This window comes from Ornithorhynchus anatinus, chromosome 5 (genome assembly GCF_004115215.2).
Source record: "Ornithorhynchus anatinus isolate Pmale09 chromosome 5, mOrnAna1.pri.v4, whole genome shotgun sequence".
Taxonomy (NCBI): Eukaryota; Metazoa; Chordata; class Mammalia; order Monotremata; family Ornithorhynchidae; genus Ornithorhynchus; species Ornithorhynchus anatinus.
Window position 1 is genome coordinate 46981530 of NC_041732.1, and position 22261 is coordinate 47003790.

The 22261-nt window shown below is 48.5% G+C and overlaps 1 protein-coding gene across 1 annotated transcript in view; it reads left to right on the forward strand.

Annotated features, from left to right (window-relative positions):
- The window catches only part of HEXA (hexosaminidase subunit alpha), a 40829-nt gene extending 19023 nt beyond the window's left edge, over positions 1 to 21806 (forward strand). Inside the window, exons 2-14 of the mRNA XM_029065906.1 lie at positions 3586 to 3681; positions 5216 to 5281; positions 7262 to 7308; positions 8419 to 8529; positions 10210 to 10311; positions 10590 to 10722; positions 14082 to 14262; positions 14715 to 14801; positions 15404 to 15476; positions 17683 to 17863; positions 18156 to 18246; positions 19941 to 20045; positions 21540 to 21806. Coding sequence (XP_028921739.1) covers positions 3586 to 3681; positions 5216 to 5281; positions 7262 to 7308; positions 8419 to 8529; positions 10210 to 10311; positions 10590 to 10722; positions 14082 to 14262; positions 14715 to 14801; positions 15404 to 15476; positions 17683 to 17863; positions 18156 to 18246; positions 19941 to 20045; positions 21540 to 21603 — 1337 coding nt within the window. The 3' untranslated portion in view covers positions 21604 to 21806. The remainder of the gene's footprint in view (positions 1 to 3585; positions 3682 to 5215; positions 5282 to 7261; positions 7309 to 8418; positions 8530 to 10209; positions 10312 to 10589; positions 10723 to 14081; positions 14263 to 14714; positions 14802 to 15403; positions 15477 to 17682; positions 17864 to 18155; positions 18247 to 19940; positions 20046 to 21539) is intronic.
- Positions 21807 to 22261: the final 455 nt, after the last annotated feature.

Consider the following 22261-nt stretch of genomic DNA (forward strand, 5'->3'; position numbering starts at 1 on the left):
AAACGTCAGGAACAACGAACATCACTGTGCCCACCCATTCCGGACGGCATCTTTGAGTATGATCCTCAGAGCCGCTTAGTAAGGCTCAGGGACGCTTTTTCCTATTTCCCACAAAAGCAAGGAATGAAAAACGAAACAAAGAGTTACAGCAACAAAAAACATTACAAAGCAATATTCAAATAGACCAGAGTGAGAAGGTGGTAGGAGCGTATGCCGCCCATAAGGGAAGCTGTTTCAGAGCCCCCAGTGACTTGCCTCTGAGCAGTTTTGGAAGAACTGTTCCCAGCAGTTGTCTCGCGGCAAAACCACCCCCCAGTTGTCCTCAGTCCGAGAGGAAAGACCTTCCAAAACAAGGTGCATTGAGCACCCGTGCCCATGAGTCATCCTTCCTTCATCAGGTTGCACAGCCACTCCCATTGCAGAGAAATCGATGCTATATCTAGCTGGCTCATGTGCCACAAGTGATGCCATCCTCTCTGGGCAGTGACTGTGCTTATTTTCTTTTTGAATGGTATTTGTTGAGCGTTTACTAGGTTGCAGGCACTGTACTAAGTGCTGGGGAAGATCCAAGATAATCAGGCCAGACACAAGCCATGTGCCACGTGGGCCTCACAGCTTTAAACCCCATTTTACAAGTGAGCAAACCGAGGAACAGAGAAGTTAAGTGACTTGCCCAGAGGTTACACAGTAGACAACTCTGTACTGCGGAACTGGGATTAGAATCCGGGTTCTCTGATTCCCCGGCCCGTGCTCTTTCTACTGGGCCATGCCGCTTCTCACTGTCACTTAGCATACCTACAAGAGGGGATACAAAATGGCACCTGTAGTTCCTAAGATCCTGAAGTGCCTACTTCAAATCCTGGTCCCACTCCAGATCCAGTTTATGGTAAGGAGCTTCTGTGTAATTCTTTGGGTGGGTATGGACTGTAAATGGACTCCTTACTGCACAGAATGGATTCCCTAAATTCACAGGGTGTTGCACCAGGCACAGGAATGGTCTCTGACCTGTCCCCATTCAACACACAGCCCATCATCTTCCTTCCAATTCCCTCACCTTCTTCTAAATTCCACGTCACTCACAGTTCTAGGGCCCTGCCAATCCCTTATGGTTTAAATCTTGAAGTCATCTTTGAAGTCTTCTCTTTCTGCCCCTTGCATTCAAGTTATGTCCAAGTCCTGCCAATTTCTTTCTTGAATATCTCCTAACTCTGCTTCCCCTTATCAGTTCCAACACCATTACCAGGTCCCCCTCCACCCCACCTCACATCTGGATTACTGAAAATTTCCTCTCAGTTAACCACTTCTAGCCTTTCCCTGTTCCAGCCTACTCTCACAGGCAGCATGGTTCGTGTGTTACCTGCGTCAGTTTGACCGCATCATTCCTCTGCTCTTAAACCTTCAGGGATTCTTAGGTGGTCAGGGTTGAAGTCAAGATTTCTAACCCTGGTGGATCCAGAAATCTAAAATATGAAGAACATCTGAGTACTAAACTATAGAGGAAGAAAGGACACAACTTTTTGTCCTCAAGGAGTTTATAGTCTAATGAGGGAAGACAGAATTCTTACCACTCTGAAATTCTGTGAGGATGGCAGATTAGGCCCAGTGTAAGCTCCTAGAAGGCAGGGGCCATTTCTATTGCTTCTGTTTCATTCCCAGGGAAAAAGCTGCAAGTCAGAAGACTTCCCCAATCTATTCCACCCCTCCCCACGTTCTCCTCAATGAGTTTGTGCCTGGGCCTCCAATCTCTTTTGAGTTTCCCTGACCTCTGGGGTCAAGCCCCATTCTTCCTTCCTGAATAGGAACAAGACCTGGGATGAGCTAATTTCCAGAGGGCTTTCCCCTTCTGGAAGGCAGTCCAGCTGTCCCTGGCAGGGCCCTGGATTCTTTGATGATGAGGACAGGGTTCCCTCTCCCTGAAAACTGGCAGCACTCCTTGTTCGAATAACTTGGGGTCTGGTTTGTGCCTTGGATCCCGCCCCTGCTGGCCTTCATGCAGGACTGGTTTTCATTTTGGGTGGTGAAGAGAGAAGGGAGCACCATCCCTTGAGTTGCTCTTACCCTTCCCCTGGCAAGGTCAGCTCGCCCCAGAAAGGAAGAAGGCTGGCTTGAGGTGGGCACAGGGAAGAGACCCGACCTTGAGGAGCAGTGGTTCCTGGGCCACATTGGGAGTCAATAGAAGTATCAGCAGCCATGACTCAGATTGCATGTGTGCACATCTACTCGCTCTTTCTTTCTTTCCCTCCCTTCCTCCCTCCCCACAAATTCTTCTCTGGCTATGCATACAGGGATGTTATGTTCCAGGTAAGTTCAGAGGGGAAAGAAGTTCTCTTTCAGAAATGGAACAGTGACAATGATGATTATATTGTGTGTATAATCTTGTTTATGCTCAATTATTCAGCTATTTCTTCCTGCTGTTCACTACTACCTATTCTATCCTTGTTCTTCCTCCTGCTTCCACTATTTGTAAAACAGTGTAAGCTCCTAGAAGGCAGGGGCCAATTTCTTGCTTCTGCTGTACTTTACCAGATACCAAGTGTTTAGTAGGTGCTCAGTAAATACATGTGATGGATTGGTATGGGAGGTGCCCCATTTTGAGGCAATTTTGAGCTTCACTTCCATTGCCCAGAAAGACATCATCCAAAGTAAGTTGTGAAGCATCACTGCAACTGAGCTAAGCGGAATGGGTGGGTGCATCCATCAACCCTGCTTCTTATACCCCTTCACCACCCCACCCAAATTTTCAACACCCTGGGAGAGTCAACTTGGGGTGGAGGTGGAGGGCTTCTAGGGAAGCCTGTCCTAAACCCTGGAACCTTTTCCTCTCTTCCCAAGATTATTCAGATTTCCCCTTGTGGGGGAATGACAGGTTGGGGACCGTTGTCTTAACTGTGGAGATGGTGGCTCTCAGTCCAACTAGATCCCTCTTTGGCCAAATCCCATAAGCCTGGAGCTATTTAAGCCAGAAAGCCAAAGGAGCAGTGGTCCCCTCTTGGCTTCTGCTGGTTGCCTCCTTTTAGGGCAATTAGGGCAATTTCTGGACCATTTTTGCTCAAATCAGTTTATGGATTTACCAATCTCTTTATGGCTTATTCTGCCTAGGGAGGAGCAGAAGCTGTTGTTCATGGGGCTAGGTATAAATCCCTAGCAGTGGGACCCAGTGGCCTCAGATCTATGGCTTGGCTGGGAGGGAGGCAAGGGGAGGTAGGAGCTGTAAGTCCCCAAGGACTCATGGAACTTGTAGCTCATCTAAAACACGGGCCACTAAGTACACTCAAAAAATGCACGTGGTTTAGATCTTATAGGTGGAATTTGGGGCATTTTCCAACTGTGTCAGGAGACTTGTTCTAGGCCAAGCTGGAGGGCAAGAAAAATTAAAGGTTGGTCCCCAAGAATTATAGTTACGCCTTCCTGAATGGTGTGGTTTCCCCTCATATGAATAAGAGGCCTAGGCAAGACCAATTCCTCAGGATGCCTCTCCTTGCTGAAAAATAGCAAGGTGGGCTTACCTGGGCCTCCTACTTCAGTCTGAATCAGGCTGCTCAGTTCTGTGGACAAAAGAACAATCAGATTGCTCTTTTTTTTCAGAGGCCGGAGAAGACCAGGCGAGTGACTCCACACTAACGGTCTCTGTGGACAACCCAGGGTGTGACGGGTTCCCTTCGCTGAAATCCTTGGAGAACTGTAAGCAAAGACATAGGTCCCACATGGGGATGTAATTTTACCTATCTATGTCACGTTATTTTGCTTAGATGTTTTATTAATCACTCTTTGTGGGGTAAAAGGTCAGTCGTGCAGTAGAGCATTTGGCATCTATAATATCCCCAATTGTTCTGTCCTTGGATACAAAGCCTGGAACTGAGAAGGGAAGTCCAGGTGTGATGATCTATAGAAGCCAGTGGACAAAACCGTCCCGATGGTTTTTTAGAGAGATGCCATCGGCTCTAAATAGTAGGAAGTAAAAAGCTTGGTTAACTTCAATGAAACTTCAATGACGTATGAAATTCCATTAAAGACTTTTCCCCCTGGGGAGCTGCAACACGTAGACTTATGTAGTCCCAGGTTGCGATGTTAGTGTGAATGCCAGGATAGCCTCAGATTGGGGCAGCTCTGGTTCCACTCTAGAAATTGGAAGGGGTCACTAACTTCCCCCTCGAAAAATCTCCTTTAAGAAGGAAGGTGGAGGGAATGAGTGGGAGGGGAGTGAAGAGCTTGCTTTGGGCGCTAGATCAAAGGTCTGAGTCTTCCTGGCAGAATTCTGGCTCTCTCTCTCCCCCCCAGCAATCAGGAGGGTTCCAAAGCCACCCACCTGCTCGTAGCAGTGCAATATGACCCAGAGCGCGAGATGAGGAAGCCTGATATGACTCATCCACATCAGAACATCCTGAACTTGGGCTCTGAGCTGTGGAGTGTAAGAGAGAGAGGGAGAGAGAGAGAGAGTGTGTGTGTATGTGCATGCATGCGGAGGAAGGCATGTGCGGAATCGCTTATAGAAAGCATCTTTCATCTGGGTGCTCCAAGGTCTTTGCAAATATTGTACATTTGAGTACATACACACACAATGATGTGTGTACACACACACATACACACACACACACACAAATTAGGGTTAGGGTTATGATGAGTGTGTGGGGGTGGGGGGGGCTGAAAAGGTCTCTATAGTGCTTCCCTCACCCCCCGTCATGACCACATTACTTGCATTCTCAGAGACTTCTTTTGTTGTGCTATTGGGCCAACTCTAGACATTCTGATCCCCTTTTCTAGAGACCAAGGGACAGGAGGTTTTTTTTTGTTTGTTTGTTCCCCCCCCCACCTCAAAGAAAGGGAAACGGAAATGCAGTGAAGTTTAGTGGTTGTCAGAAAATCTAGCGGTATTTCCAGAAGAAGCTAGGAAACTCATTGCCCATCCCCTCACTTCTTCAGTTTGCTCTCTTGTTGTTCAGTCACTGGCTATGGCCAAATGATGGGTCACTGTCTCCTGAAATGGTCATGTAGTTTCTATACCACTGCTGCTTGATGTCTTCCAGCAGGTGCATGGAGCTCTTAAAAACCAACTGCAGTTTTGTAGTTGCCGGTGTATGAGTCTTTCCCACCTCTACAAAGTAACCCCAAACATCCCACTAGACACTGTCCAGGCTGTTAGGTGGTAATGTGATGGGTGAGGACCAGGGGCGAATGGAGATTTTGCCTAAACACTGACTCTCTGGTGCCATTTCAGACACCCTGAACCTGGCCGACGACCAGTTCTCCCTGAAGGCAGATGAAGTCTGGGGAGCGCTCCGAGGTACAGTGGGGTGGGAGGAGGATGCTGTGACTGAATTGCCTTTTTTGGGGATTGGGGGAATGATGGACCTGTTAAAGCTGCCCCTGGAGTGGTGGCAAGCTCCGAGGGCCCAGCTGGGATAAGGAGTTGTGGAAACCTGGCAGAGCCTTCTGATGATTCAGGAAGTATAAAAGGACCCTGTGGCAGGTACTGAAAACCTTTCTCGGGTATCCTGGGGACTCCTGGGGTGGGGGTGCAGAGCTAAGTCTTAGCTGCACTGTACCACATCCTCTCTCAATAGCGGTTACTGTCCTAGTGGGGAAACAGCCAAATTTTGTCGGGAATCCGGCTTGGGTTGAGGTGTTATCGGCAGGAGGGGTAAGGAAGGAGGCGCTCAGGACTGGAACTGGGGCTTTGTTGAAGAACTGGGCCTGCAGAGGTGGGAATAAAACAACAAATGGTCAGGACTGAGTTGCCACAGGAACAAGTTACTGGGGAAGGTGGCACCAACCCCGCCACCCACACACTCTGTCTTTCACCACTAATGCAGGCCACTTTTAAGAAGCAACTGTGATTTTTGGTTGTTGGGTTTATTCTTTTGATATTACCACATTCAGGGGCCTTCTTGTTTTCTATCACATTTGCCCATTTCTTTCTGATTCAATTGAAATGCATTTGTCACTGAAATCGATTCTGTTTCTGGCAAGGGGAGGGTGGAGAAAAATCCCTCCATTCTCAATTTAATTTTTATTTTAAAAAGGTGCTCTGGTTACAGAAGGGACAAAATAATGCCATTAGTGATGAGGGAGCCAACCCACGACACGCTCAAGGACAGGGAGAGCATGGAGAAGTGAAATCCAGTGATAATATAAAAATCACATTTTTACCCGTGGTTTCAGCCTTCTCTCCCATCACCATCTATTAGAGCAGCCAATGAGTAGCAAAATGGACTCCAGTCTGCCCCTTCATGTCCTTTGGCCTAGGTACTAATGAGCAGTAGAACTGCCAAAAGAGTTGGTAAAGGTGACAGAAGAGACCTGGATGGATGATCAACAATTAGTTGCCCAATAGCATTTATCGATAGATGCCGTTGGCCTGCTCGCTGACCAGGCTCATTGACCCCTTGAGCGTCATATGAACAGCCCGATCCTCAAGTACCATGAGGAACATCATTAAAAGCAAGGCCCTGTGTCCTGCCGTAAACCTAGGGGCTCCAACTACTTAGGTCCTCACCTTTTCAGCTATCCTGAAGAACTTAAATCTTAGAACAGTTAACCTGGGACCTTTTCAACAGACCGATGTAATCAGGATTCAACAATACCAGGCTTTAAAAATCATCTGCCCACGTGGCTGGTTGGCAGATTGCCAGCCTGCCTCACTTTTGTCCTCCAGAAATGAGGCATAGTGAGTAGTGACATGAGGCCTGTAGGGCGTAGGAGGGGAGAGAAGTTGTGCCTTGCCCCAGAAGAATGAGGTAACTATTCTGGGCCTGCACCCGCTCTCCACCCGCTCATCTGGGGCAGATGTTTATCTGCAAGACCGGAAGTAAACATCAACTGTGCACACAAGTGTAATCTTGCCTGCTCCCCACACGCTCTTCCGATGAAAGGCTACCACATCCTTCTCTCGGATTTGACCGGTGAAATGGAGCCAACTTTTTAATTTATTGTAAATCATTTGCTTGGTAAATCATTTCCTGGGCCTGAACTCTGTGTGTCTGGTTAGCAAATGCAAACTGGAGAGAAATGTTCTGTAGGTGAAGATTTCTTATTTTACCATTTATTCATTCGATCGCATATATTGAGTGCTTACTGTGTGCAGAGCACTGTACTAAGTGCTTGGGAGAGTGCAATATAACAATAAACAGACACATTCCTTGCCCACAACGAGCTTACATCTCACCTGCCAACCTCGGTTCACTTTCAGGATGGGGTATCTCCCACCGTTAGAGAAAATTACTTCCCACTTATCCCAGTTCTAACACTCTTTGGTTCCTCACAGGCCTGGAAACCTTCAGCCAACTGGTTTGGAGATCTGCTGAAGGAACGGTAAGTTCCCCATGGAGCTGGAGAAATTAGCTTCCTTACTTCCTTATTGCACTTCCAAATTAGTTCCAAATATCAAAAGTCCTGGGCTATTAAACTCTGTGCCTTCTGCCATGGAGGAAGAGAGACCAGAGGTTGGTGAGACCATTTTGGCATCAGAGACACAAATTTTGGCAGTTCTGTGAATTGGTATTGATTTGACACCACAGAGCCTATCGCGAATGCTTTATCTAGCAGTTGGTCTTAAAAAATAGGAAAAAAAATAGAAATTTTAAAGAAAGCAAATGAAAATCAAATGAAAACATAAAATTGATGAATGGGCACTGTTCGAAAGGTAGCCATTGTAGAAGGTGTGTGGGATGGGTACAGCACGTGTGCAAGCATGCATGAACAACTGCGGGAATCATATGTAAGTATGTACTCGACTGTGATGCTTGGCCCAGTGTGGACACTCAGTAAATATTTTATAACAACTAAGCCAGCTCTCACCAACCAGAAAGATGAACACGCATTAAGAGGTGATTTCTAGAATGCAGAAGCTGAGCTGTGGAATGATGAGGGGAAGGCCTCAGTTCAAGTAAGAATCCGGAGTCGCATTGGAGGGCAGGAGTCTGGAACAGCCACTCCCCCCTAGATCTTGACTCTGGTCACCAGAGAAGTTCACTTAAGCCACACTTGTAGTAGAGGGATGTCAGAGTTATGTGGGGGAAAGGGAAGCTGAGAGGAGTGGAAATCAGTGGAGAATCATCTCGACATAGAAGCTGCTTTATTCATAGAAGTCTGTAAGTGAGAGGATAATAATTATGGTATTTTGTTTAGTGCTTTCTGGGTGCTAAGCACTGTACTAAGTGCTGGGGTAGAGATAAGATAATCAGGTCCCACTTGGGGCTCACAGTCCAAGTAGGAGGGAGATCATAAATTGAATCCCCATTTTGCAGGTGAAGAGAACTGAGGCAAAGAGAAATGAAATGAAGTGACTTGCCCGAGGTCACACAGCAAGTACGTAGTGGAGCTGGGATTAGAGCCAGGTCCTCTGGCTTCCTCGCCTATGTTCCTTCCATTAAACCATGCCGGTACCACCCTGATGGGCCTTCCCATGCTTATTCTTTCCAGTATTTTGTCAACAAGACAGAAATCGTGGACTTTCCTCGCTTCCCTCACCGTGGTTTGCTCCTTGACACCTCCCGCCATTACCTGCCTCTGAGCTCTATCTTGGAGACACTGGTATGTCCTCTGATCTCTGCTATCTTGAGGGTTTGCTTTGGTTTTATAAGCTTATTTGGGCAGGGAACGCAACTGCTAATTCTTTTGTATTGTACTCTCTCAACCACCTAGAACAGTGCTCTGCACAATAAAGTGCTCAGTAAATGCCACTGATTGATTGAGGAAACTATACTCATGGGGCCAGATGACTGAACAAGAAAGCACAAACCTTAGGACTGATCTTAACCCCATGAACCAGCTGGTCATCCCACCAGGACTCTGTAGATCTTTGGCAGGTCCCAGGGTCAGAGGTCCGGGTGATATTTCACAGAGCATAATAATAATAATTAGTATTTCTTAAGCACTTATATGCCAAGCACTGTTCTAAGCCCTGGGGTAGATACAAGATTATCAAGACCCTCTAGGGGTTCACAGTGTAAGTAGGCGAGAGAACAGATATTGAATCCCCATTTTGCAGAGATGAGGGAACTGAGACACAGAGAAGTTAAATGACTTGCCCAAGATCACACAGTAGGAAAGTGGTAAAGCTGGGATTAGAACCCAGGGCCTCTTAGTCCCAGCCCCATGCCCTTTCCACTAGGCCACACTGCTTCCCTGCTTCCAGCTTGAACTGAAGAGGTATCTGAAGTGGGTCTTGCTGGCTTGGCCCAACCCCTCACCTGTCCTGGGTTTATCTAAGTCTGTTTCATCATCACTATGCCAACCTGGTGCCTGTGACCCTTCCCCATTCTGAGAGTGCCGTATATATATTTATATATATATATACAGCTATATACCTTGGGGTATGTAGGGTTGGTGGCATGTCTGAGCGACCTCAGGTGCTTAACCAAATGTGTCTGACCCAATTAACTTGCATCTACCCCAGGGCTTAGATCAGTGCTTGACTCTTAGTAAGTGCTTAACAAATACCCTTAATAAAATCTGCTTGGCAGGGCAAATTGGGTGCCACGGGTGATTCTCTTTGAGCCCCATTGAGCTCTCTGCAGCCCAGGCACTCCTCTCTTGGGACTGTGATGGTTCCACGGGTGTCAACCGTGGATTGCAGGGTGGTTTCCCTGAGAGTCCAGCGGGTGGGGGAAGCTGCTACCCACATCCCAGCCCAGCCGGCTCTCCCTGTGGAGAGGAATGTGCCCTTGAATATCTCCTCCAGTGGGGAATTGGCAAACCTGTTTTCTTCAGACACTCTTGTTGCCTGGATGTGGATTCCATTTCAAATTGATTTCCTCCTGGAAGATCATTTCTGGGGAGCAGACTATTTTGGCCCAGACTTTTCTTACTGACTCTCAGAGGCCATGGATGGCAGGTCCTCCCCATTCTTTCCCACTCCCCTCTTCACCAACTCCGGGAGTAGCAACTGAAGAGAAGTCAGCTCGGAAAAAGCTTGGGTTTCTAGCTCTTGGGTCTTAGTGCTCCCTCAGATTGCCAGCAGGTGGATGCGAATCAATCAGTTGCATTTATGGAGTGCCTGTAGTGTGCAGAGCACTGTACTAAGTACTTAGAAGAGTACACTGTAACAGAGTTGGTAGACATTCCATACCCACAATGAGCTTACAGTCTAGAGGGGCTCACGTCTAGACTGTAACATCCAGAGTGTGAAGCCGTTCCGGCTCCTCGTGGGTCTTGGAATCCTGCCTGCGGTATGTTCGCGTAGTATACGTCTGTGTGTGCTCTGGTCTCCAGGACGTCATGGCCTACAACAAGTTCAACGTATTTCACTGGCACGTAGTGGATGACCCCTCCTTCCCGTTTGAGAGTGTGACTTTCCCCGAGCTCAGCAGAAAGGTGTGTAGTGTCATGGGACTGCTAGACTCATGGGTTTGGTCTGTCGGTGGGGTGGCGGGATGGGTCAAGCCTGTCATCAGCCCCACAGCTCAGCTGCCGTCCACCCTACCGCTCCTCTCCTTGGCCGTCTGCAGGTCAGCTGTTGCTGGCTGCTTCCCGAGAGGAGCCTGGGGAGCTGATTGGGGATGGAGGGAAAGGGTCTCGAGGAAGAACGTGCGTACCCAAATGTGCTCGTTTCCCCATAGTGATAGACACACAGGGCTGCTTCTGCCTTCCAGGGGGCCTACAACTCTGCCACCCACGTCTATACGCCCGAGGACGTGAAGATCATAATCGAGTATGCAAGACTACGTGGCATCCGAGTCCTTGCAGAGTTTGACACCCCTGGCCACACCTTATCTTGGGGACTAGGTAAGAACCAGACGGAGAGATCTACCTTGGGCTCTTAGTAGCTCCTGGGAAATGGCTTCCCTGTCCCAGGTAGAGCCTGTTGCTCACTTGGTAATACCTTACCTTCATGGGCTGCTCCCAGGCTAGGCTCCTGTAAGTACAGATTTTCCTCTTTGTTTTCTTGCCTGGTTTTTTCCTCATTAGTGGTGGCCTGGGTACTTGGAAGAGAGAGGACTTTTGGGCCCAGGGACAAGGAACCATGTCTAATTCTCGCGCTTATTTTTGTTTGTTTTTTTCTCACTGTTTAGTACAGTCCTTGACTCCCAATAAGCACTTGACTTTTCTGTTTTTAATAATGGCATTTGTTAAGCACTTACTGTGTGTCGGACACTTTTCAAAGCGCTGGGGTAATTGCCACTTAATCAGGTTGGGCACAATCCCACCTCACATGTGGCTCACAGTCTGAGGAGGAGAGCTTTGGAAGCCGTCTAGAAGCCACGGTCATTCCAGACCAGGGACCGGTATCCGCTATCTCTCCTCCCTGGCAACTGAAAACGGGTCTCTCCAGTCCTGGGTCTAGAAGCTGGGGCCCTTAAGGTGCTTGACCGTCACCATGATGCTCCCCCCACACCACACCCTCTAATCACCCACCCTCATCCACATCTGAGGATGTCACTTTTGTATTCTTCCATTTCCTCCATCACTCGCCGTCCTTGGAAGCTCATATCACGTGCCTTTACCCCCCACTTTGGTTATTAGTTGCTGTCATCTGCCGTCCCCTGGGGTCCACCTCCAATTTTCTGGGTGATTTCAATGCCCTTCTCACCTTCCTTTTCTCCTTCTCTATCCCTATATTGATCATCAGGGACTTCAATATCCATGTAGACATTCCTCATGACCTCTCAGCTGCCCACTTCCTTGTACTCCTTAATTCTGCCTACTTCCTGCACCACCCCACTCAACCTCACCAACTAGGGCACATGCTGATCTCATCTATGATCATTTTACAATTATGATTATAGATCATTTTGTAATCCAACCTCACTGACTCCGACATGCCACTCTCCAACTACAACCCCCTCACCATTTTTCTCTCAAATACCTCCTGGCAAAACTGCCCTCTCCCCTCTTAGAAACCTCCAATCTCTTGACCCCCTTCACTTATCCCAGGCAATTATGCCCCATTTTGACTCCCTACCCAACCTTCCCACTTGACACCCGAATCCCTACCTTCAACACCACCCTCTCCTCTGACTTCAACTCCCTCACTCCTCTGTCCCTCCCTCAATCTTGTACCATCAGCCTGGACTCTGGATCACCTCCACAGTACCTTTCCTCCGCTTATGTGCTCACACCATAGCGTGCTTCTGGTAGAAATCCAGTCGTCAGACCGACCTCGTCCATCTTAAGTTCATCCTCACTTATTATAATTCCACTCTTTCCTCTGCCCAGTGTCAATATTTCCCCCTTACTGACTCCCATGCCCATTGCCCGCATCTGACATATCTCCCTCCTTAAACCCCCAGGGCCCCCATTTATCTCCACCTCACCCACTTTGCCAATTAGAGAAGCAGTGTGGCTTAGTGGAAAGAGCACGGGCTTGAGAGTCAGAGCACATGGGTTCTAATCGGTGACTCCACTGCTTCTCTGCTGTGTGACCTTGGGTGAGCCACTTAACTTCTCTGAGCCTCAGTTACTACCTCATCTGTAAAATGGGGATTAAGACTGTGAGCCCCACATGGGACAACCTGATTCCTAAAGGTAGAAGGTAGATAGGTAGAATTACCTTTTATCTACCTCAGCACTTAGAATAGTGCTAGGCACAGAGTAAGAGCTTAACAAATACCATAATCATTATTATTAATTTTAAAATTATTTTGTTGACAAAATATGAACCATCAGGCCTGAACTCCCCCAAATCACCCTCTTCGGTTTCTTCTTACCCCCACAACCATTTTCAAAGTGAGGTCAACTGCCTTCTTTCAAAATCTCTTCCCTTTACTTACACCCTACCTCCTCCCTTCATGCCTTATTAAAACACTTGTATCCACTCTTCTTCCCTCCCTGACCATAATCCTCAACTGCTCAGCCTCTAATGGTTCCTCCCCTTCTGTCTTTAAACACACCCACATATCCCTCCCCTTAAAAAAAACAAAAAACCCTGATCCCATTGTACCATGTAGCTATCGCCCCATTTCCCTCCTGTCATTCCCGTTCAAACACTTTGAATGGGTTATTTACACTCTTTGACTCCACTCTCTGTTCCCTAATCCCCTCCTTGACCCCCCACAGTCCAGGGAATGTAAGCTCCTTGAGGGCAGAGAACATCTCTTAATTCTGTTGTACTCTCCCAAGCTCCTACCTAGTATTGGGCTCTGCACAGTGTAAGCAGTCGATAAATACTATCGATGGCTTGATGTGCCCTGTACTGGCCGTGTATTGTCAGAGGTCTTATCCATTAAGAATATTTGGTGGTAGGTCTTGGAAACCTACCTATAAGAAGCAGTGTGGTCTAGTGAACAGGGCATGGGCCTGGGAGTCAGAAGGACCTGGGGTCTAATCCTGGCTCCACCACTGGTCTGCTGTGTGACCTTGGACAAGTCACTTAACTTCTCTGGGCCTCAGTTACCTCAGCTGTAAAATGGGGATTGACTGTGAGCCCTATGTGGGATAGGGACTTTGTCCAACCCTATTACCTTATATTTACTCCAGCTCTTAGTACAATTAGTACACATAGTAAGCACTTAACAAATTCCACAGTTATTATTACAATTATTAAAGCTGGTTCTTGAGAACTCAATTTGGCCCAAAATTTAAAGGAGAAAAAGTCAGAGTGACACAAGATGGGAGGAATTGTGGGTAGTGTTTCTAATGGGCTCCGCAGGGACTCCAGTAGCCTCTCCTGTTTCTACTGCAGGCTGAGTGCATAGGGGAGGGCAGCCCCAGATGAGGTCACTCATAAACCCTTTGTAAAAAAAAATTCAGGGTTGAACCCAGGTCACTCCCCAGGAGGAATAGCTCTAGGCTATGGGTGGGAGTCGCCAGCAAAGGTTTGCCAGTGTTTTCAACCAAAGGTTTGCCAGTGTTTTCAACCGTGGCCACGGTTCTTTGGGACTGGGGAAGAATGCGGTGGATTCTAGATAATGGCTAAATCTAAAGTGTCTGGGTTGCTTGGCTTGAGAAAATCCTGAGTAAGATCCCAGTCATCTGCTTGGACCTGAATGAGATCTGGGAGAGTGGTTAGGGTTAGGATCTGGGTGACGGAGAGTGGTTGTAGCAGTAAATTCCCAGTGGTCAGGAAAGTCTTCTCCCCCATCCCCACAGTTTCCCCCGCTGGGTGTATGTCCATGTGTGTTGAGGTTGGATTTCCATTGGATCAGGCGCTCCTGGCTTGCTGACGCCTTGCTACGTGGGACCCATGCTCTCGGGAACATACGGACCAGTCAATCCCATCCTCAACAGCACCTATGAGTTCATGGCCAAACTCTTCTCGGAGATCAGCTCTGTCTTTCCAGACTTCTACCTTCACCTTGGGGGAGATGAGGTCGACTTCACCTGCTGGTACAAGCTTCTTGCTGTCCAAACATTTCGTGCTATATTGAACTGTGGAGCCCGGAGGGAGCAGTGGGTCTGGCTTAAGGCACAGGGGGCCTCAATGGGGTAGGGGTCTTCCAATTGGTTCTTTGGCTGTAGCTCTGGCTCCATGGGTGGGTGGAGAAACCCAAGTCTCTCCAAGAGTCCAGTCCAGCCTTTTCCCTCCTCCCTGAAGGCTATCAGTAGGAGGAAAGAGGGAAATATCTGCTTTATAGACTTTTATGATCCCATGCTTAGCCACCATAATCAACACTCTCTCTACCTAAGACAATAAGCCCTCAAATTATGAAGAAAGATGGGAAGACGTCACCTGGCTTTTTGGCCTCAGACCTCATCCTCCCCACCCCAAGTCTAGGCTCTGTCCCTTCTGGGAATCTGTGATTTGGAGGGATTCATTAGATCTCTTTCTTGGAATGCAGGAGATCCAATCCAGACATCCGGGATTTCATGGAGGAAGTAGGCTTTGGCCAAGACTTCACGAAACTGGAATCTTTGTACATTCAGAGGTAAGGAACAGAGTCACCGGAGTATGCTAAGCGGGCTGTGGACATGGAATGGAGCCCAGGAATTGTAGGTAGCCAGGGCCTGCCCCTACACCCTAGAAGTGAGACTTGACTGAAAAATTCCATCTTCTCTGGTGCAAGCTAATTCCTATCTTCTCCTCTTCCCCCTGACATGGTACAATTCACAGGAGCTGGCCCTTTATTGTACCAGTCTTCCCTCCATGATCATCCTTCTACTCCCTTGACCAAGAAACTGACTCTCCATTTTTTTAAGGGCTGACCTTTCCTGCTTCCCACTTGCTCATGCTAAGAACCAGATCTTGTCATGGCTCCATGCAGCAGATTGTGGTCAGAGGAATGGGTGATTCCTTCTTAATTACAGCAGTACTGGTTAAGCAGGAAAGGGAGTCATCCCTTGTTGATTGGGTGGAGGTTGAGTTGAGATGCTGTTTGCAGGGCATCTGCTTGGGCTGCAAAGGCCCTGCATCTGAAGACCCTGAAGTTCTACCCTCATGTCGGGCCTGAAGTTCTACCCTCGTGTCCTCCATTCCTCTTAACTGCCGATGGGACAACCAGTGATCTTGTTGGTTTCTCTCCCACCGCAGGCTGCTGTCTATCGTCTCTTCCTACAGCAAGGGCTACGTGGTGTGGCAGGAGGTGTTTGACAACGGGGTGAAGGTGAGGGAGGGAGAAGGACTGGAAAGGCCAGCTGGGGAGTCCGGCAGCCATACCCGTTTGTTTCCTATCCCCCTGCCTTGCCTTTGGGGAATCGTGCACTTTGGTGAAAAGCTTTTACCTATGACCTGACTTAGAACCTTCCTTCTTTCTTACCCTTCTCTTTAAAGTGCCCTTTAATCTCTGAACTTGGGCCAAGCTTTAATGAGAAAGGGGTCCTGTAATGCCCTCCCCCATCTTCTTTTTCCATGACATCCCTAAAAAGGCATGGGAACTGAGAACTGTGTCAAACCGAGGACTTAATGGGTTCTATTCCCCACCGATCCAGAGGCAAACCCAGACCTAGGGGCAGTTCATTTTTTCATTTTCCAGTGGCCCACTGAGTCTGCTGTTTCCTCCCTCCCAGCCTGCTGTCACTACTGGCCTCCAGGTGTCTGGCAGGTAGTTAGACTCTCTGGGGTTTCCATCAAGTGTTTCCATCAAGTGTCCAGAAGTAAAGAGCAAAGGAATCAACACAGACCCAGCCAGTCTTCTTTGGTGTGGCCCAGAGAAGCAGATCTGGCCCAGATCTGACCTCCCCTACCTTCTCTTCTCTTCCTCCTCTGTAGATGGTTCCCAAAGCCTCTTTTTAAAAGAATTGGGCAGCCCCTTTGTGTTCTTTGGAATGTTACTGGCCCTTCTTTCTACATCTAAAAGCACCTTGTGTTCCAGATGGGGGAGGAGGAGGGTTGTATGAGGCAAGACTAGCCTCTAAGAAGGGGACAGAAATACTCGGCTCCCTTTCTGGTTCAAATTTCCTGGAGCATTAAACAATCAATGGTATTTATTGAGCGCTTACTGTGTGCAGAGCACTATATAAAGCGCTTGGGAGAGTATAATGTAACAGAGTTGATAGACATGTTCCCTGCCCACAACAAGCTCATAGTCTAGAGGGAAGCTTGTCTAAAGTCAGGTAGCTCGGCCCAAATCCTAGGCCCTGAATTGGGCCACCAGGGTGCTCAGCTTTGCCCAGCACACCCACTTAGCTGCATCTAACCCAGTTCCAGCTTGGAGCTGTGTCTTTGGGTTTGTTCTAGAGGTTCCCTGTGTCTCAAGTAATAATATTAATAATTGTGGTATTTGTTAAACACTTACTATATGCCAAGAGCTTCTATGCTCTGAGGTAGATACAAGATAATCGGATCCTATATGTTCTCATAGTCTTAGTTAGGAGAACAGGTACTGAATCCCCAATTTTCAGATGAGGGAATTGAGTTACAGAGAAGTGAAGTGACTTACCCAAGGTCATACAACAGATATGTGGTAAAACTGGGGTTAGAATCCGGGTCCTCTGACTCCTGGGCCTGTGTTTTTTTCAGTAGGCCATGGTGTGGGGCTTTGGGCAAGTCACTTCACTTCTCTGGCCTCAGTTTCCTCATCTGTAAAATGGGAATTTAAAACCAGTTCCCCCTCCCCCTTAGACTGTGAGCCCCACATGGGACAGAGACTCTGTCTGCCCTGGTTGTCTTGTATCTACCTTAGTCCTGAATACAGTGCTTGGCACATAGCATTTAATACCAAAATTACTAAGAAAACAAGGACCTTCAAACATATCTAATGATGGTGGGCCATTACTAGGCTTTCCAGAAGGCCCTTCTGATCCCAGGCCACACACTCGACTCCCTAGTTTATGGAGAAGTGAGCTGAGAGTGGGTCTTAGGGAGTAGGGTGAATGCCGAACACTGTCCCACAAGGCACCATCCCATGCCACCAATTTCCCATCTTCTTCATCAGGAAGAACTTTTTCACTGAGCTTAAGGGGAGGGTCTCTGGGGCAGAGCTTTGGAGTGACGATGCCCTTTCCTGGTGTGGGGAGACAGGTGCAGGTCTGTGCCAAGGTAGTCGGAGGCAGGTCATGGCCAGGCCTGTTGCTGGCCCCATCCTGGCGTGGCTCGCCTGAGCGTGTCTTCTGTGGGGGCCGTGAAGGTGTGGTGCACCTGATTGCGGTATTTATTAAGCGCTTCCACATTCCCCTCAGTTTGATCCTCCCGTTCTCGACTGTGGGGGTGTTGGGTTGCCCGGGCAACACTTGGGAGCGAGTTCATCAGTGGCATTCTTTTGAACTCTAGGGAGATTGGGCCGGGAGTTCTCTGTGGCCCAGGTGCCTAGACCCCTTTTCTGGACCTTGACTTCTCCGCGGGCGCCTTTGCCTTTTGTGCCTTCCAACCAGCTGAAAGGTGACACCGTAGTCCACGTGTGGCGAGAGAACGCGGGATCCTACCTTAAAGAGTTGGAGGCAGTCACCAACGCCAGCTACAGGGCTTTGCTTTCCGCCCCCTGGTACCTGAACCGCATTGGTTATGGACAGGACTGGATTGAGGCCTACAAAGTGGAGCCTTTGCAGTTTGAAGGTACGTGTGGCTGGGGGTGGTTCCGGAAGGCCCCTGCAAGGGAGTGTGGATTAATCCGGTCCTGCCTCACAGATCCCTGGATTGGCTCGCAGCTCCCCCGGGGGTTGGAAGGGGCTTCCTTCCTTTGCTGTCTCCTGAACGGTGGCGCACCAGGCCACCTGTTGATAAGATCCCATCCTCCCTGTCCTACTCTGGAGTTCATGAGCCTTCTGTTAGGCTGTGGCTGGGCTGGGGTTTTGCCGTGTGATTTTTTTTTTTCTAAAGCCACAGCTTCCACGGTCTGTTTCCTCAGGTACTCCCGAGCAGAAGGCACTGGTGATTGGGGGAGAGGCTTGCATGTGGGGCGAATATGTGGATGCGACTAACCTGACCCCCAGGCTTTGGTAAGGAAAGGTCAGCAAGGTGGTTGGAAGGGCCTTGTGGGCTCGGCGGGGAAGGTACTTTTGCCCACTAGCAGTGAGTTTCCCCTCTCCGGGGATCGTGCGGAAACAAAGTGCCTCTGCTCCTCACTGGAGAGGGGAGGAGGAGGGTTCTGTCTTGGAGAGCTTTTTGCAGAATAATCCTCCTCTCCTCCATGTGACAGTCCCTTAGTCTGGAATTTGGCATGAGTTGTCAGTAGTACAAATGACGTCGACCAGGAGAGCAGACCCTCCTCAGGGCCTGGTTGGCAGCAGGGTTTTTCTGCTCTTCTTTGCATATGGAGGCACTTCCTGTTTTCAGTTTCCCTACTCTTGATCTACTCCAATCTTACTTTATTCCAAGCAAAGTCCAGGGCACAAAGAATCCTCCCTTCCCCCCGCCCCCTCAGACACACATACGTATTTCTAAGGCTTCATGTTCTGCATTTCCCTTGTGGAGGGAGAGCATAGGTTGATGACCTCTCTTTCCTCCCTACCTTCTTAAGCCTGGGGTTATCTTCCCTATCTGGCCTGTCCAGCTGTTTATGGCTATGGTCGGTTTTTAGAGAGCTGCTGTTATTGGTTTGCATTAAATGAGTTCCTCTTTCTCTAGAGAGACTTTCTTCTTCTTTTCATTTTTCTTCTTTTCATCTCAACCAAGGAGGGGTTTCCGTGGCCTCTGAGCAGTTACTAGGGTGGCCTCTGACAGCTCTCACGGACCATCGTGACGTCGTGGGCCGGGCCCGGAGATTAATGGGATGACATCACACTTGCCATTTCTGGAAGTAGACTAACTGTACGCATTCTTAAAGTGCTTCTCCAGGAGAACATCTGAACCCCCCACTTGCTTCAAAGTCTTTGCTTTCTCTTCCTTGGTCTATATAAACATTGTCAGCTATGGCAGGAGCTGTAGCAGAGGGAGGCTCAAGGCTGAAAAATGTAAACCCTCAAAATGGATGCAAAAACATTCATTACTTTAGCAGTACCAGTCAGGGAACAAACCAGTTCATTTAGAATTGGATGACTGACCACCACGGGGGTTATTCAGACGGTTTGCCCTATAGGACCCAGAGCCAGGCTCTGCCAGCCTAGGTCCTGCAGGGATTATTATTATTAATAATGATAATAATGATACTTGTTAAGAGCTTACTATATGACAAGCACTGTCCTAAGTGCTGAGGTAGATACAAGTTAATCAGGTTGGACACAGTCCCTGCCCCACGTGGGGCTCACACTCTTATTCCCCATTTTATAGATGAGGGAACTGAGGCTTAGAGAAGTGAAGTGACTTACCCAAGGTCACACAGCAGACAAGTGGCAGAACCAGAATTAGAACACAGGTCCTTCTGGTTCTCCTCACTAGGCCATGCTGAATTCAGTGGGATCACCTCTTCCTCTTTCTTAGTGGTCATAGGCAGCTTTAACCAAACCAGATCCTTGAACAAGGGCAGAGGGAAGGCATCAGTTGCTAACAGGCTTGGCTATCACTCCTCTTGCCTCCTCCAAAGCACTTCCTCCTTCCTTTTCCCCCAAACCCTCAGCCCCAAGAAGCCGTCAGGTTTCCTTCCACATACTCCACCTTGGGAGTAACAGAACCGAGGCCTCTTCCCCTCTGCCTGTCCTCCTCTCTCCCTGACTCCAGAAAACAGGGTCACGCAGGCCCGCGCTTTGTTCTGCAGGCCCAGGGCCGGGGCCGTTGCTGAGAGGCTGTGGAGTTCCGAGGCTGTGAGAGACCTTCAGAGTGCTTACCTTCGACTGACAGACTTCCGTTGTGAGCTCCTCAGGTGCGGGAACCCATTCTACTGTGCTGCAGTTAGACAAGGGGGAGGGTTAGGCTATTCGTGGTTCTCAGGGAGCCAAGGAGTTTCTCTTCTGAATAAGGTGTGCATTTGGATCGGCTTCAATCCAGGAGCATGGTAGAGGAGTAATCATGCTGCTATGGTTTTATTTTCTCCTTTCCTCCCACAACCAGTCTCATGCAGAGTCATTTCTCCTGTAGTGCATGAACCTCGTGTTTACAAAAACTCACATTGTAGTCAAAATGTTGAGTCTGATGCTATGTGCATTTACACAACTATTTCTTCCAACATCGCCTGGGCATTCTACCCACAGAGACACGCATTGATAATAGTAATAATTATGGTATTGTTAAGTCGTTACTGTGTGTCAAGCACTGTTCCAAGAATTGGGATAGATACAAGGCAATCAGGTTGTCCCACGTGGGGCTCCCAATCCCCATTTTACAGATGAGGTAACTGAGGCACAGAGAAGTTAAGTGGCTTGCCCAAGGTCACCCAGAAAACAAGTGGCAGAGCTGGGATTAGCACTCACATCTTCTGACTCCCAAGCCCGTGCTCTTTCCACTAAGCCAGGCTGCTTCTCATTGATGGAAGTCTAATTCCACAAACCGGAGTCCCATCCAGAATACCTCCAGGAATCACGTGTTAGGGCAGAACTGACTGTACTCCCTTAACCTCATTTTTCAGAGAAGAAACTGTGGGGGTGGGGGGGAATAAAATGACCAGGTCAGAATCAGAGGCTGAACTGGGAATAGACCGAGATCCTGAGGATCGTAGCTGTCAATCACCCAAGGGATGAAGCTCCAGCTTGAGGACCTCATGGGCGGAGGGGTGGGAAATGACCTTTTCCCTTGGGCACCTGGGCCGGGTAAAACACATGGGCATTGATGGTGTAATGTGAATTACAATTGTCCAGACTTAGCCCTGACCACTTCACCCAGATAATCCAATATTAGTTGAATCTTCAGAGTTTCCATCTTAAAGCAAACCTGTGAAAGGGGGGTAGTAAAACTTTGTTTGCTGTTCGTTCCCTCCTTCCCAAAGATTGTAAACTCCTCCTCTTTATTGTAAGCTCCTGGAGGGCAGGGATTGTTTCTACTTTATTGTATTCAATCAGTGGCACTTACTGAGTGCTAACTGTGTGCAAAGCACTGTACTAAGCGCTTGGGAGAATGCAACAGACTTGGTAGACATGTTCCCTGCCACAGCAAGCATACAGTCTATCCTATTCTCAAATGCTAAGTACAGTGCTCTGCACACAGTAGAAATGATTAACTCTTTAGATTGTAAGATTGTAAACCTCTTCAGATTTAAAGACCCCAGAGGTTAGGGACCATATGTTTTACCTCTGTTATACTCTCCTAAGCACTTAGACTAGTGCTCAGTCAGTACCTGTTGACTGGATGACTTGAAATTCTTAGAAGCTAGACAATAACTCTCTCCCCCGGTCACCACTCATTCTTCTGTTCCTTCTTCCAGGCGAGGGGTCCAGGCCCAGCCCCTCTACACAGGCTTCTGCAAGCAGGAGTTCTTTTGGCTCTGAACGAGAAAGCCGAATTGGGAAGAAGCGGCAGCACCCCTCCAGGCCGGTCGCGGTCCGAATTACGGTCCCACGGGAGGGAGGACTTGGATCGCTCTTGTCTTGGGGTGGCCCGGGCAGCAGACAAATGTCGGGGCTCAGTACCCCCTCTCTGGAGAGGGGCTTATATCACTTGTACACAATAAAGAGAGAAACGGTGGTCAGAGGGATTGGTGTCTTTGTTCCAGTGAAATGAGGAGTGTTCTGGGGACTCAGCCCAGACCCCGAATAGCCCAGGGGTTGAAGGGAGCAGGAGAAAGGGCCTCTTGCTCATTAGGGAAGATTCTAGAGCATTTGAGATGCGGATGGTCATTATATTACCTACAGCAGCGTGAAAGCCAGGTAGGAAAGCTTGAGCTATTTAAGTGTGGTATTTATTCAGCACTTATTAGGCCAAGCACTGGGCAAAATGCTGGTGTAGATACCAGAAAATCATATCGGGCACAGTTCCTGTCCCACATGCAACTTATCTAACTGGTGGGGTGACTAGGGTTCTGTCCCCATAAGGAAACTGAGTCACTGAGGGGTCAAATGATTTTCCCAAGGTCACAGAGCAGGCTGGTGGCTGAGCTGGATCTTCTCACTCCGTGTTCTGTGTGTACCATGCCTGCTCACGGACCTG